At 44.7% G+C, this 13230-nt stretch overlaps 1 protein-coding gene across 1 annotated transcript in view; it reads left to right on the plus strand.

The window, feature by feature from the left end:
* The window catches only part of Sse (extra spindle pole bodies like 1, separase), a 74069-nt gene extending 67014 nt beyond the window's left edge, over positions 1-7055 (plus strand). The window contains exons 26-28 of the mRNA XM_077627194.1: positions 120-200; positions 2717-2884; positions 6511-7055. Coding sequence (XP_077483320.1) covers positions 120-200; positions 2717-2884; positions 6511-6739 — 478 coding nt within the window. The 3' untranslated portion in view covers positions 6740-7055. The remainder of the gene's footprint in view (positions 1-119; positions 201-2716; positions 2885-6510) is intronic.
* The last annotated feature ends 6175 nt before the right edge of the window (positions 7056-13230 follow it).

Consider the following 13230-nt stretch of genomic DNA (forward strand, 5'->3'; position numbering starts at 1 on the left):
CGCTCGTCACTTGCCGCCGTCGCCTTCGCGTGAGTTTTCGCGTACATGGAGTCCAGGCTTTATGTGGAGTTTACATTATCTGTGATTGACTGTGTATATTTCTTTTTTTTTTTTTTCAGTTTGGGCTGGCAAGGAGTGGTTGGCAAGCCCCCTAATAAAGAAGAATTCCAGGCAGCTCTCGTCGGCAAAGACCTCATAGTGTAAACACGTTTTTTCTTTTTTTTCCTTTCCTGTACACGATTAGTCTCTCATCTAAATGAGCAGAAACCATTTTGCAGTTGTGAAAACTTAAGTACACTTTGGGCAAACCTTGTTATGAAGAAATAATGCAACGATTGTTAAAGCTGAGCAACTGGAATTTTTTGTTAAGCGCCACAAAGCACTTGTAGAGTAGGTTGCATCCGAAACTTGTTTAGTCGATGTGGATTCTGAGAAAACATAGCTAGAGGTTCCATGCTGCCTTGTGCAAAGCACAGCATTTGGATTGTTTGTGAGCAAGGCCCCATTTGTGGGAGTTGACACATTTTTTTGTTTTATTTCTTGTAAGCTATGTGTCTGTTGCTGCTTCTGTCACGTGTGAGAGCCCATTTTTTATGAAGCAAAACATCGCAACCCATAGGGAAGACAGGACATGTTGCTTCCAAATCAGGGTAGTACATAACTGGCGATTCCACGCTGTATCTTCGCTTTGGAGTTTCGAACAACGTGCCCTCATTTTATGAAGTGGGCAGAAACTTGCTCACATGCGCCAGCTGCCAAAGCACCTGACCTGCTCTGCAGTTACAGTTCCTGCTGGACCAACATCAAGCAGGGTGTGTGAAACTGACAAAAGTTAGCAGGTGCCAAATATTTTCATCACAAGTGGTGCATTGGCACAGTACACTACTTATCACATGGTCCCTTGCAACTTAGGTTTACTTGACATTCCATCAGTTTTACCCAAGAATGAGAATAGATGTGTAGAAAACTAACAGAAAGCTGCATTGCTTGAGTTGAGCAATAACAAAGGTGCTGGGAACTGCAAAACACTGTACTTGTGGATCTGAGGTGTCGCCACAGGCACTATAATTTTAAATTCTCTGGACTGCCTGCAGCTTTACTTCAGGGTGTGCCAAAGTGATGGGGATTGTCTTTCTGTGCAAGAGCCATCAATCAAAAGAGGCAGTAAAGAGCCATTGGGAATTTCCTAGGCAAAATTTTGTGAGAAAAACGCCCAAGTCATACAATTGTGGAAGTTACTTCAGTCCAACCTGCATATATAGGACTCTTAAAAAAAAAACACCTATGAGTTTGGTATAATGGGTAATTCGGTGTAAAAGTAGCAGTAAATTTAACAGCACACGCTAGAGAGATGTAAAAAAACTTATTTCTACGATAGCCACTTACTGCATGCACATTACCGAGCGAAAAAGTTGGAATTTTTTTGTTTCTTCATCTTCATTGCCTCAGAGAGAACAATTTTTTTAATGTTATTGATGGACTCCATACAGCTGAGGCCACAGCCTTCTATCGACGCGCAATAGTAACGAACCATACTGAGTGCACGGAGCATGTTGAAGTACATGGGCACAGGTTTTCTCAACTCCTCGCCGCAGTGCGCATCAGTGGTGTCCTGGTTATCCGCAACATCGGCAACGATGTCTTGTCCGCAAGCTCTCCCGCGGTTTTAAAGTCATCACCCACAGAGACAATCTCATACTTCTACCTCATCACAAATAGCACCAGGAATTTTGGTCAACTGGTTCTACAAATCAAGACCCACGATGGTTAAGCTCAGCTTTCCAGGACTCTGCTTTCCAGGACTCGAGTTTTGAACATTCAGCATTCTAAGAACAGCAAGAAGGGCATATGAATTTAAGATAAATGTTAAAGGATTATGGACACCTAACTTTTTGTTGCGTGCTTTCTTTGTGATGATGCATAAGGCATTATTATACATGGATTACCGCGTGGTATTCTATAACCACTAAATACTTTATAGTAGAATTTTTTTCTCGTGCTGCTTCAATTTCGCTTTCAACAGCCAAACGATGACTGTGGCATCGACTTGTGCTTATAGATCACGTGAGGCATGAAGAACTGCGATATAATCGCTCCTTCGTTTTAATTCACTACAGTGCTAAAGCGAGCCTCCGTCAAGAGATAGAATGGCAGCGAATGTGGAACCAGCGGTTATATTGCAGTTTTTTCATGCCTCACGTGACCTATAAGCACTCGTCGACATCACAGTCATCATTCAGCTGTTGAAACCGAAACAGCATGACAGAAATTCAATTATAAATTCTCTAGCGGTCGTAGGCGAATAACACTTGGTGATTCATGGAAATAATATCTTCCGCATCATTGTAGAGAAGAAGACATGCCACCAAAATTAGGTGTCTATACTCCTTTAAAGGAGACAAGGTGAAATGAAGGATGGCAGGCAAAACGTTTAGAGTTTAGTGTTCTGTTTTGTTCCTAACCTCTAGTTTACCAAAATCGGGTACACAAAATCTTAATCTTCTTGAATCATTTATATTCACAGCCTACGCTTACATTAAGCATACCTTAAGAGTCTATCATTAGTCCAGTACTATTCCTTGCAGTATTGCGTTGTTTTCGAAAAACAAAAAAACAGACTTCTTAATTTTTCATTCTTACTAATAGTACAGATTCTCTTTACAGTGCCTCTGGCAACTGCACTTTATAGTTGTGGCCATCTTCCTTTTCCTTGCAGCTACTGTGGCCATGGGTCGGGCCGTGAGTATTTGATGAGCGAGGTCTTCGAGCAGATGCACTGCCATGCATGCTCCATTCTCATGGGCTGTGGCAGTGGCCGCCTCAAGTTCTTTGGACCGAAGATCGAGCCATTTGGAGTGGTGCTTCAGTACTGGATTGGCGGCAGGTGGGTACAGGCTCTTTACAACCACTGTAATGGCTTTTTCCACGCCACTGGCTCTTAAATGGTGGCCCATAGATACCATATTTGCTCATGTAATGAACCCACTTTTTTTTTTAGAAAAGTTGACATTAATTTGGGGGGTGGGAGGGTTCATCGCGCAGGAAAAATAAGCTTCGACAGATTTTTTTGCTAGAGTTGAAATTTCTCTGCATCTATTAACAAAAGCATGCGGTCAGCCGCGTTCGTGTCGCCAGTGTTTAGCATCATTCGCTTCAAAAGGGTTTTCTGTGCCACTGCGTAATGTGATGATTTTGTTATAGTCGACGGCGCCGACCAATCGTAGCAAGATCAGGCGAACATGCTGAACACTGGGCTTTAAGGTCAGGTGGTAATTTTCTACATGAGGTCAGTAAAACTCGTAGGACAGCTAAGAGTGTGGAAGTGTGGAATGTGAATGTTTAAGAGTTAGCTGCGGCCTGAGAGGGGTTAGATATTTTCGCTCCCGATCTCGAGCTCGCCAAATCACTTGTCATGCTTCCTCCATAGCATTTCAGTGTAGAGGATGCTTTACAGCATTCTGTTTTAAAACACTACACTCTCCGATACTCGAGCGCTCGCCGGCTTTATAAGTGTACACTGGTGTAGCTAGGCGCACAGCAGCATGCCGAGCCAGCCACCGCCGCTGGCACCTCTGTCAAGGGCTAAAAGCACTTTCACACTCTGTCAAGTTCTCTGAGCATGTAGGCCACCCAACAGAAGCTCTTGTCATAAGATAAGCATGCCGTGATGTTATCGGCATGCTGCCAAGGTTTGTGCTGCGGACAGTGTGAAGTTGAGGAAAGCACTAAGAAAAGCTACCGCTTTAAAAAAAAGTAAATTCTCAATGACAGAAGTGGGGTTTCATTATGCTAGTAAATACTGCACTCTAGGACCCTTGAAGAAGTAAAGTTCTTGAAATTTGTGCACTTTAAAGGGACACTAAAGTGGAATGCTGAACCAGGCTACATTGATTTGCTAGCGTCACTTGATAGCAGTACATCATTGCTACCGAAAACAGCGCCCTAATAAGCCATAAAATTTTATGAAAGTGAAGTACACATGACGTCACTCGTGAATTTGTGCAACTACACCTGGTGACATTTCTCTGCCAGCCACAACTGGTTTGCCACTTTTTTGTACAGCTCCATTTCGATGGCAATGGGCAAGCACTATTGAAGAGCCCACCTTGTCTTATTTGGTAGTGCAATTGTAGAATTTTAAATGTGTTGTGCAAGAGGTCGGTATGCAGATGAGCAAGCCCATCCCAAGATGCTGCATTTCAGGGAATTTAGACGTGTATTCCATCCCACGGAAATAGCTCTCCGCCTCAATGAATTGCAGCACAGAAAGTTTTTTTTTTCCTAAAAGAACCTGATAGTGTGACAAAGTTGGCTTGCGTTGAAGAGTCACGATAAAATATTATCGTTGCTACATCAGCTCAGAAACAGCTGCATTTCACCAGCATTCTTTGTTTATAGGCGGGAAGAACGTTTTTGTCACAGTTTAGTCACTGATATGCACAGCGCAAAGAACAAGATCAGCGTGAAGAGAAAAAAGAGAAACCAATGATAAGCCCCGTTAACTGACCAATGATACCAAGGAATAAGCATGAATAAATATATGTCAGCTGCAGTGCAAGAGGCAACAAAATAAGTCACGTTTGAAACTTCGGGAGAGGGAAATATTCTTAATTATTATGCAAATAGTGCACGAACTTCCCCCCAAAGAACGGAAAAGCACGGCGTATGCTTCTTGTGCGTCGTTGTATGGTTACAAATGGCTTGTAGGTGTTTTGGAGACAAGCACACTACAAAATGCACTCTGATGAGATTGTACTGTATGCGCTGTATGGACTGTATAGATGCACTGTATAGATAACAGTGAATATAGTTAGCAGTATGTAGATAGCTTGCTTTTACACATTACTCATGATGAAAGATGTGGGTTCGACCTAGGCTGCGGCGGTCACATGTTTATGGAGGTAAAACACTAGAGGCCTGTGTACTGTGCGATGACGGCGCACATTAATGATCCCCAGGAAGCCGAAATTATCCAGAGCCCTCTACTATTTCATCCCTCATAGCCTGAGTCACCTTTGGACCTTAAACTCCATAAACCAAAGCAATCCAAACATTACTCATGAATGTGCAAGATGCAGGCCAAAGCAAGCGGACAGGCTATAGTTTTTTTTCTTGGCACCTTCTTTTGTTACACAAATATTGCTTGCATGGGCCTGGAAGTTCTACTACAAGGGATGCAGGTTCTGCACCTAGGCATGTTTTCCACTCCTGTTCTTGACTTTAACAACCACTAACGTGCACGAACACTACCTGGGCTCGATGCAGAAGCAAGTCCAACAACAAATCGCATCACTCGCTCACTGTGTAATGTCCTTTGGTGAAAACGGCCACCAGAGTGCATCCAGAGATGCGTGGTACGCTAATTTGTTGATTGCAAAGACCACACTGTAAGCGAGTGATGCGTGACAACAGAGAAAACACTGCAGAAGAGTGCATCCATGTCCTTGGCGCAACATATTGTACTGCCTTCCCTCGATGCAGAAATAGGCCTATGCCAAGTTGCTCCACTCGCTTGCTATGAAATTTTCCTAGTCAAGAACACCAACCTGGTGTTGTTCGCATGTGCACAGGACACTGATTCATCGATGACGAAACCCACACTCTCGGTGGATCATTCCTGACTATGAAAATCGCTGAAAACGTGGGATCATTGATGCACGATACAAAATGCAACCCGCAGTCTAGCCGAAAATCTACCAGCCACCGTTGCGACATATGGCCAAGGACATGCTGCATGATGCAGGCTTGGCATTCTTGCCCTGGTTGGCCATATAGCCAGGCTCACATCTACATCATGAGTGTAGCTTTGGCACGTAAGAATTTACTCTTTCCACAAATACCACTACAACGGGCACTTTCGTGCATGGTGTCTTACTGCATCTGCCATGCACTTGTTACTATTTAGTAAACTGGAGATTTACTATTGAAGCATTGTTTATTGCCTTTTACTCTTACCACAGATGCTTGGTGCTGAAGTATAAGTTACACATATGTATGAAGATTAGCTTGAATCTCTCAGCTCAGTATTCAGGTTTTTTATTTATTTTTTTTTTGTAACTGTCCCACTAATTCCAGTCACCTATATCAAATTCATCTTTCGACAGAGTGAATTTGAAGGAATGCTTCTAAATTTGTGTACACTGAAGCAGAGATCATTGTTTCATATTCCTTAATTTGAACATGCATACAACGCCATTGCTGTTGACACTTCCAAAGTCCAAAATCTCTTTAGAGAATAGGAGGAGTATCAGTCTTACCTTTGAGGAGAACCTTGATAGCTCTATTGCTATCAAAAGTGGCAGGATATACCACTGAAAAGCAGACCCTGTGGCCTGGGAACTTTTGACCAACCCTGTAGATATGGTGTTTCACTCAGAAAAAGTTTTTTGCCAATGCCTTACAACAGGGCTGCCAACGGGCTTCACTGCACTACATCTTGTTGATGCAAATAAAGATATGTGTAAGTGTGTGATCTTGACTGACCATCGTTTTTCATTTATGGCTTTGCAGCCCCAGCGTGGTGGGATGTCTCTGGGATGTCACGGACAAGGACATTGACAGGTTTACAGAAACCTTTCTCGGGCACTGGGTTCCTGAAATGGGCTCCAAGGGTCATATCCCAGACATAACCACGGCTGTTCGGCTGAGCAGGAAGAGCTGCAAGCTGCAGTACCTTGTTGGGGCTGCTCCGGTTGTGTATGGCTTACCTGTGCAGAGCAAGAAGGCTCCATCTGTCTAGCACCGTAACAACTGCAAAGTAGTCACATTCATGTATAGTCAAGAAATACTGCATAGCCAATCTACACTGCCAGAAAAAATTACATGAAATTGTGTGTTTTGTACGTCTTGCAAGAGTGTATTTATATGCTTCTCTGTATGCGTGCAGTGTGTTGAATGGCTGCTGTGGAACTGCGGTGCAAGTTTTGACAATACATTTTTTTCTTTTCTGTGTGTTTTATTTGGGAACTGCTGCTTAATAGCAGCTGCAGGAGTTTTTGGCTACTGACGTGTCTTTATTTTATCATATTTACTCTTGTAATAAACTCACTTTTTTTTTTCAAGAAAAAAAGTTGACATCAATTCAAAGTCAAAGTTGACAAGTTGGCGTCAAAGTTGACATCAAAGTTGACATCAATGAGAGGGTTCGTTACATGGGGAAAACAAAGTTCTGACATTTTTTTTGCGAGAGCCGAAATTTCATATCGCATGCCTGTCTGTCTGTCTGTCTATCATCAACAAAAGCATGCAGTCAGCCGTGTTCATGTGGCCGGTGTTTAGCATCGTTCGCTTCGAAAGGTGTCTGCTGTATCACGGCACAATCCGACGGTTTTGTGATGGGTGATGCCGGCCAGTCACGACGAGATAAAGCGAACATGCTGAACATCGGCTCTGAAGGTCGGGTGTGCGCTTTTACACGAGGTTAAAAATCTCTCAGGGCGGTTACGAGTGTGTAATGTGAATGAGTGTTAGCGGTGGTATGAGAGGGGTTAGGTATTTTCGCTCTCCGTCTCGAGCTCTCCAAATCCCTTGGTGGTCTGAAGGTCCTGTTTTCTCCATAGCATTTTAGCGCAGAGGATGTTTTATAGCATTCTGGTTTTGACTGCTACACTTCTCTCCTCGCCGATGCTCGAGTGCTCGCCGGCTTTCTAAGCATACACTGGCATAGCTGGGCGTGCAGCATCGCGTTGAGCCAGCCACCGCCACTGGCGCTCTTGTCAAAGATGCACAGTGTCTTAGCGCTCTGCCAAGTTTGCCGACTGCACCACCCCTGCAGGAACTCTCGTCGAAAAATTAACACACGGTGATGTTATCGGCGTGCTGCGGATGGCGCGAAACTGTGGAACACACTAAGAAAAGTTCAATGACAAAATTGGGGGTGTGTTCTTTATGCGAGTAAATACGGTACAGTAGAGTCTCAATGATACAAATCTTATGGGGTTGCAAAAAATTCGTATTGTCTGAAATTTTGTATCATTCAAACGAACAAAACATGTGCAGAACCACAGAAAATGCATTCATGCAGACGTGTTTACGGATGACGGGATTTGTTCACGGCCGCGCAGCCACAGCTCGCTACTTGCGGTACATACAGTGTAACTGGCGATCACTACATCAGCGATGTGTGGGTTGCGCACCGCCGCTCACTGCTCGCGATGCATACTACACGATTAGTGATCGTGGTGTTGGTGTTATAGGGGCAGTGCTTAGTTCTTGAAGGTGTGGTCATGGCTCACGCGTTTGTATCATCCGTAGTGGCACGGGGGAGAGTTCGGAACACCCGGAATGTCACAGATTGTGCACAACGCACTCCGGCCAGGAATTTTGCGATTTTGTATCATTACGTTCGTGTCACCGAGGTTCTACTCAATTTTGTGAACTGTTGCTGAATAGCATCTGCAAGATTTTTTTGGCTACTGACATGTGCATACATAATTTCAGTGGATGCATGACCACTGCTATTGCTTCTCTGTTGTGGTATGTCTTATTATGTATGTCACATGTCTGTAGTGGTTTCTAAAGTTACCTCTCTGTGAGTGATCAGTAAAGCAGTTGTTTGCAAATAATTCTGGTGGAAGTACTGTGTTGCATCACTTGTGGGTCTAAAAATTAACATGCAGAAAACCAAGGTAATGTTCAACAGCCTAGCAAGGGAACAACAGTTCACAATTGGCAGCGAGAGCCTAGAAATTGTGCCGGAATACGTCTACTTAGGGCAGGTAGTGACAGCTGAACCGGATCATGAGAGGGAGATAACTAGAAGGATAAGAATGGGGTGGAGCACATATGGCAAATTCTCGCAGATCATGAGTGGCAGTTTACCAATTTCCCTCAAGAGGAAAGTGTACAACAGCATAATCTTACCGGTACTCACCTACGGGGCAGAAACGTGGAGGCTAACGAAAAGAGTTCAGCTTAAGTTAAGGACAACGCAGCGAGCCATGGAAAGAAAAATGATAGGTGTAACGTTAAGAGATCGGAAGCGGGCAGAGTGGGTGAGGGAACAAACACGGGTTAATGACATCCTAGTCGAGATCAAGAGAAAGAAATGGGCTTGGGCAGGGCATGTAATGCGAAGGCAAGATAACCGCTGGTCTTTAAGGGTAACAGAGTGGGTTCCAAGAGAAAGTAAGCGTAGCAGGGGGCGGCAGAAGGTTAGATGGGCGGATGAGATTAAGAAGTTTGCAGGCAAAGGGTGGATGCAGCTGGCAAAGGATAGGGTTAATTGGAGAGACATGGGAGAGGCCTTTGCCCTGCAGTGGGTGTAGTAAGGCTGATGATGATGATGATGACATATTGTTCAAACTGCCTTAGTGCCACAATAACCAATGACACACAGCTGTTTCTCTGTCACCTTGGAGCATTATGGTTCAGTCCGCTCGTAATTTTTATCATTCCTGATTTTAATGTCCCATGTGTGAATACACCATGAACTACAAGAGCTGTGCAAATGTCGCATCTCTGGTAGCAAAGCGAATCGAAATAATAAAAATTGCTTTCAAATTGAATAGTTTCGAAAATCAGTACATGTACATAGTTCAGACTAAAGACTAACACTTTTCTGCAAAACACAGCTATGAAAAAAAGTTATTTCAAACAAATTTTGTTCTAGGCCATCAGCGTAAATTACCAACTATTCCTGGAAGGCCTGCCAGGCAATAATTATGGGATGGGGACCTGTATGTAGTGGTAATAATAAATTGCCTATTTTGTTGGCTAATACCTTGTTTAAAATTTTTTGGATAACAATTTCATTCAGTGGAAACTGTTTCATAGCACAGTTTGGCTTAATGTCCACATGACAAAAGAGCTTACTGAATGCTGTCATAAACCATTGTAAGGAGGCGAGATGCCTTCTTTCTGAAGGTGTGACAGGAGGTGTCACACTTCCTGCAACTCACTCTTGCCTGCCATTTCAAGAGTTGCACTTCAGCTGCACTGCAAGCAGGACCAAAAGTCCCTAGGTAATTTGAAAGTACCAGCACACGACCTCCTATAGTCTCCTCACCCTTTTGCATGCCCTTCCACGCGGACCAGTTTTTCGGCCGCTTTTCTGGACGGCGATTGGTTCTTTCCTTCCGCTGCACTTGGAAATGCACAGAACTTTCGTTTTTTGTTGGTGCCATTTTTCGCCTAAGCACGATGAAGGAGTAATTAACTCATTGGCATCGAAGTGCAGCCGTTCAGCTACAAGGGAAACCTAATCGGCTTTCATAGCAACTTCGTAGTTGAATTCGCTCTAGTCCGGATTTTTTTTTTTTCAACTACAAAGTTCCTGTGAACGCTGTGTAGTATAGGGTTGTGCAAATATTCGATTCGTGAGCTTCGAAGGGAATAGCAATATTCGAAAACCGCTAATATTTTCGAAGTATTATTTCGGAGTCCCAGAATTCAAGAAAAAAATTAACTTGGAGGACGCTTAAGCTTCGCCTTTAAGTGTAGAACGCGATAGCGTTACCCGGCCGCCGCTTATCGTCAGCCGCTATCGGCAGCCGCGCGCGGGGAGGAGGTGGGGGGGGGGGGGGTGCCGGAGCAGCTGCCAAGGCTTCCGCTGCTGGCTCTCCTGGTATTCCCGCCGCTGACTCTCCTGGACAGCAGGCGGCCGCGTCCAGAAATTCGGCCTTCGACGGCTGCACAGTTGGGCCGGCATGTCGCCGGCGAGCGCGCGTGACGGGACAAAAGCCCAGACAGTCAGCCCAGATGCAAAAGCAAACACGCCGCGGCAGGAACCGCGCTGCGCTAGCGCACGGAAGGCCTGAAAGACTAAGGTGGCGACAAAGTTTAGAATGCAGAACTACCAACATAACCGAGGCGAGCGCTCCGTCAGCGTTGGATTTCGTATTTGCGGTGTCGCGTGACGCGAACTTAGAAGCTGGTGGTACATTATTGTGTGCACCCTTCGACGGTTGAAATTAGATAAGAGGTGAACCACCGGTTATTTTAAGTGTCGCAATGAGAAAGCCGGCACCACGAAGCGCTGTACGGCATATCCTGCGCTCGCGATCCGGCGTTGGCCTGGGGTACGCCACCGCCGCGCTTCTCTGGTACCCTTTCTCGTGTTTAGGCAAATGTAGTACTCGCCTCAGAAAGATAAAGGTAAGTCATAGCCAGCGAAAGAAACAACAGGAAAGCAGGGTAAGTCATTGCGAAAGGTAACATCAGTTGACGACACCGGGTAATCATGTGCCGACCGGAAATCTCAAGGATTGCATGCTGAATCGGCTGAAACGCTAAGGCGCCCGTGTGCTGTGCGATGTCAGTGCACGTTCCCCAGGTGGTCGAAATTATTCCGAAGCCCTCCACTACGGCACCTCTTCTTTCACTCCCTCCTTTATTCCTTCCCTTACGGCGCGGTTCAGGTGTCCAACGATATATGAGGCAGATACTGCTTCATTTCCTTTCCCCCCCAAAAAAACAATTATTACTGAAGCGTGCGGCTTTCTTTTGGAAGGACGCCGCCATGTTTTCACGCTAAGTGCACAAAAGCCGCAACTGCCCCAACGCAAACGTCTTAAAATATTTTGCGCATGCGCACTCTGAACCCGCTATTCTAGCTGCTTGTTTTTTCGGCAATAGACTCCTTAATCTTCTTAAATTCTTACGGATAGTGAAGATTCTCCTGGGTGAGAAATTAGCACGACATAAATATATAACATGTGAGACGGACGCCATGCAACAGGACTCGCTTGTGAACGTTTTTATGTTGCGCTGATTTCTTGCCCAACTGATTGAAACCATAAATAGCCCTGCAAAAATTTTTACTCGAGTTTCTTTACAGTGTCCCTGGCAATGGCGCTTAATTTTTATAGTTGTGGCCTTCTTTTTCCCCGCACGTACTGTGGTCATGGGTCGGGTATATATGAGTACTTGGCGAGTGAGGTCATCGAGCAGATGCACTGCGCATATGTCCCATTTCTGCGGTCTGTGAACGCTTGTTGTGGCAGTGGCTGCCTCAGGGCTATAGTGAACTTGGGAGGGCCACTGGACCCAGAATCGAGCCCTTTGATAGATATTCTAGAGCACTGTACCTTTGATGCGGTGCACAGGGTTGGCAGCGGGTGGGTACAAGACTATAGTTACTACTTCCAAAAAGGTGGAACATGGGACTTTAACGTTCTTAGAGGCATTGTATATGATTCTTGAAACATGTACTTTAATTAACAAGGACAATCCATGCTTTTCTCGGGTTCAGTCCTAGCAAATGGAGCCGGTTCTCGATGGGGATGAAATTAATATACACATCGGTGCACGTAAGTTAAAAATCGGTTAAAATTTATCCGGAGCCTTACACAATAGTGCACTTTGGGCTGTATACGTTTGACGGGGGGTGCACATGAGTTCACCATGCTATAGTTGTTCATGTTTAAAGCCGGCCGCGAGTATAAGGTTCCTGCGCAGCATCATGAACCACAAATTTACATGGTACGCAAAAGAGGCACGTAGCAGAAAAGTTCCCATTGGTCATTTTTTACTGCAGTGGCAAATAATGGGCAGCTTGTTCCTTTTTAATTTGTTTTCTTGCATTAGTAGTAACTCCTCAAGTTTCCATAACATGCATGATGTCGAAAATTTTTGTGTTTGAAATCTAGCGATTGTTTCAGACCATCGATCCTGTGCTGGTACAAACATATCAACTCTAATGAATATTTCAAGCCTATCTGGTGTGGCGCTGTGACTACAATTCAGTTTTAGAAATTCTTCTGTGGATGTAGGATGTGGTTAATCGCTAATACGCATACTCCTATATATACGTCTTACCCTTTTATTCCATCTACAACCTTCTTGAGACATTGTGCATAATGACAAATAGGAAGCCAATAGATTTTTAAAACCAAGGGAATCATTTTACACAGTTACTCACGTATTAAAACGTATGAGTGAAACGTATTTCCGCGCGCTGGCCTCTTCAATAATGTGCCATATTTATTTGAGGCCAACCAATCAACGCTTCAGTTCCTCTGCTTTCAGTCCGAGCCAGCCCCACGGACAAGCACCGCTAATTGGAAGCATGTCAGCCAGCGCAGGAAAACACAGATTCACTTATATTTTGCTCAAACATTAACGGCTCTCAAACGCCAGCGACCTGCGCCTGACCCATGACCTGACCGTACAACCGGCGCCCGGGCTGGGCCATGGTAGTTTCGGCCAGTGCGGGCCACCGCTCACTGTTACAGAATTGTGTTCTTCCGCATTTGACGACCACATTGTTAGCGCGCAATGTGGTAACGAATG

Source organism: Amblyomma americanum, chromosome 6 (genome assembly GCF_052857255.1).
Source record: "Amblyomma americanum isolate KBUSLIRL-KWMA chromosome 6, ASM5285725v1, whole genome shotgun sequence".
In the NCBI taxonomy this organism is placed as follows: Eukaryota; Metazoa; Arthropoda; class Arachnida; order Ixodida; family Ixodidae; genus Amblyomma; species Amblyomma americanum.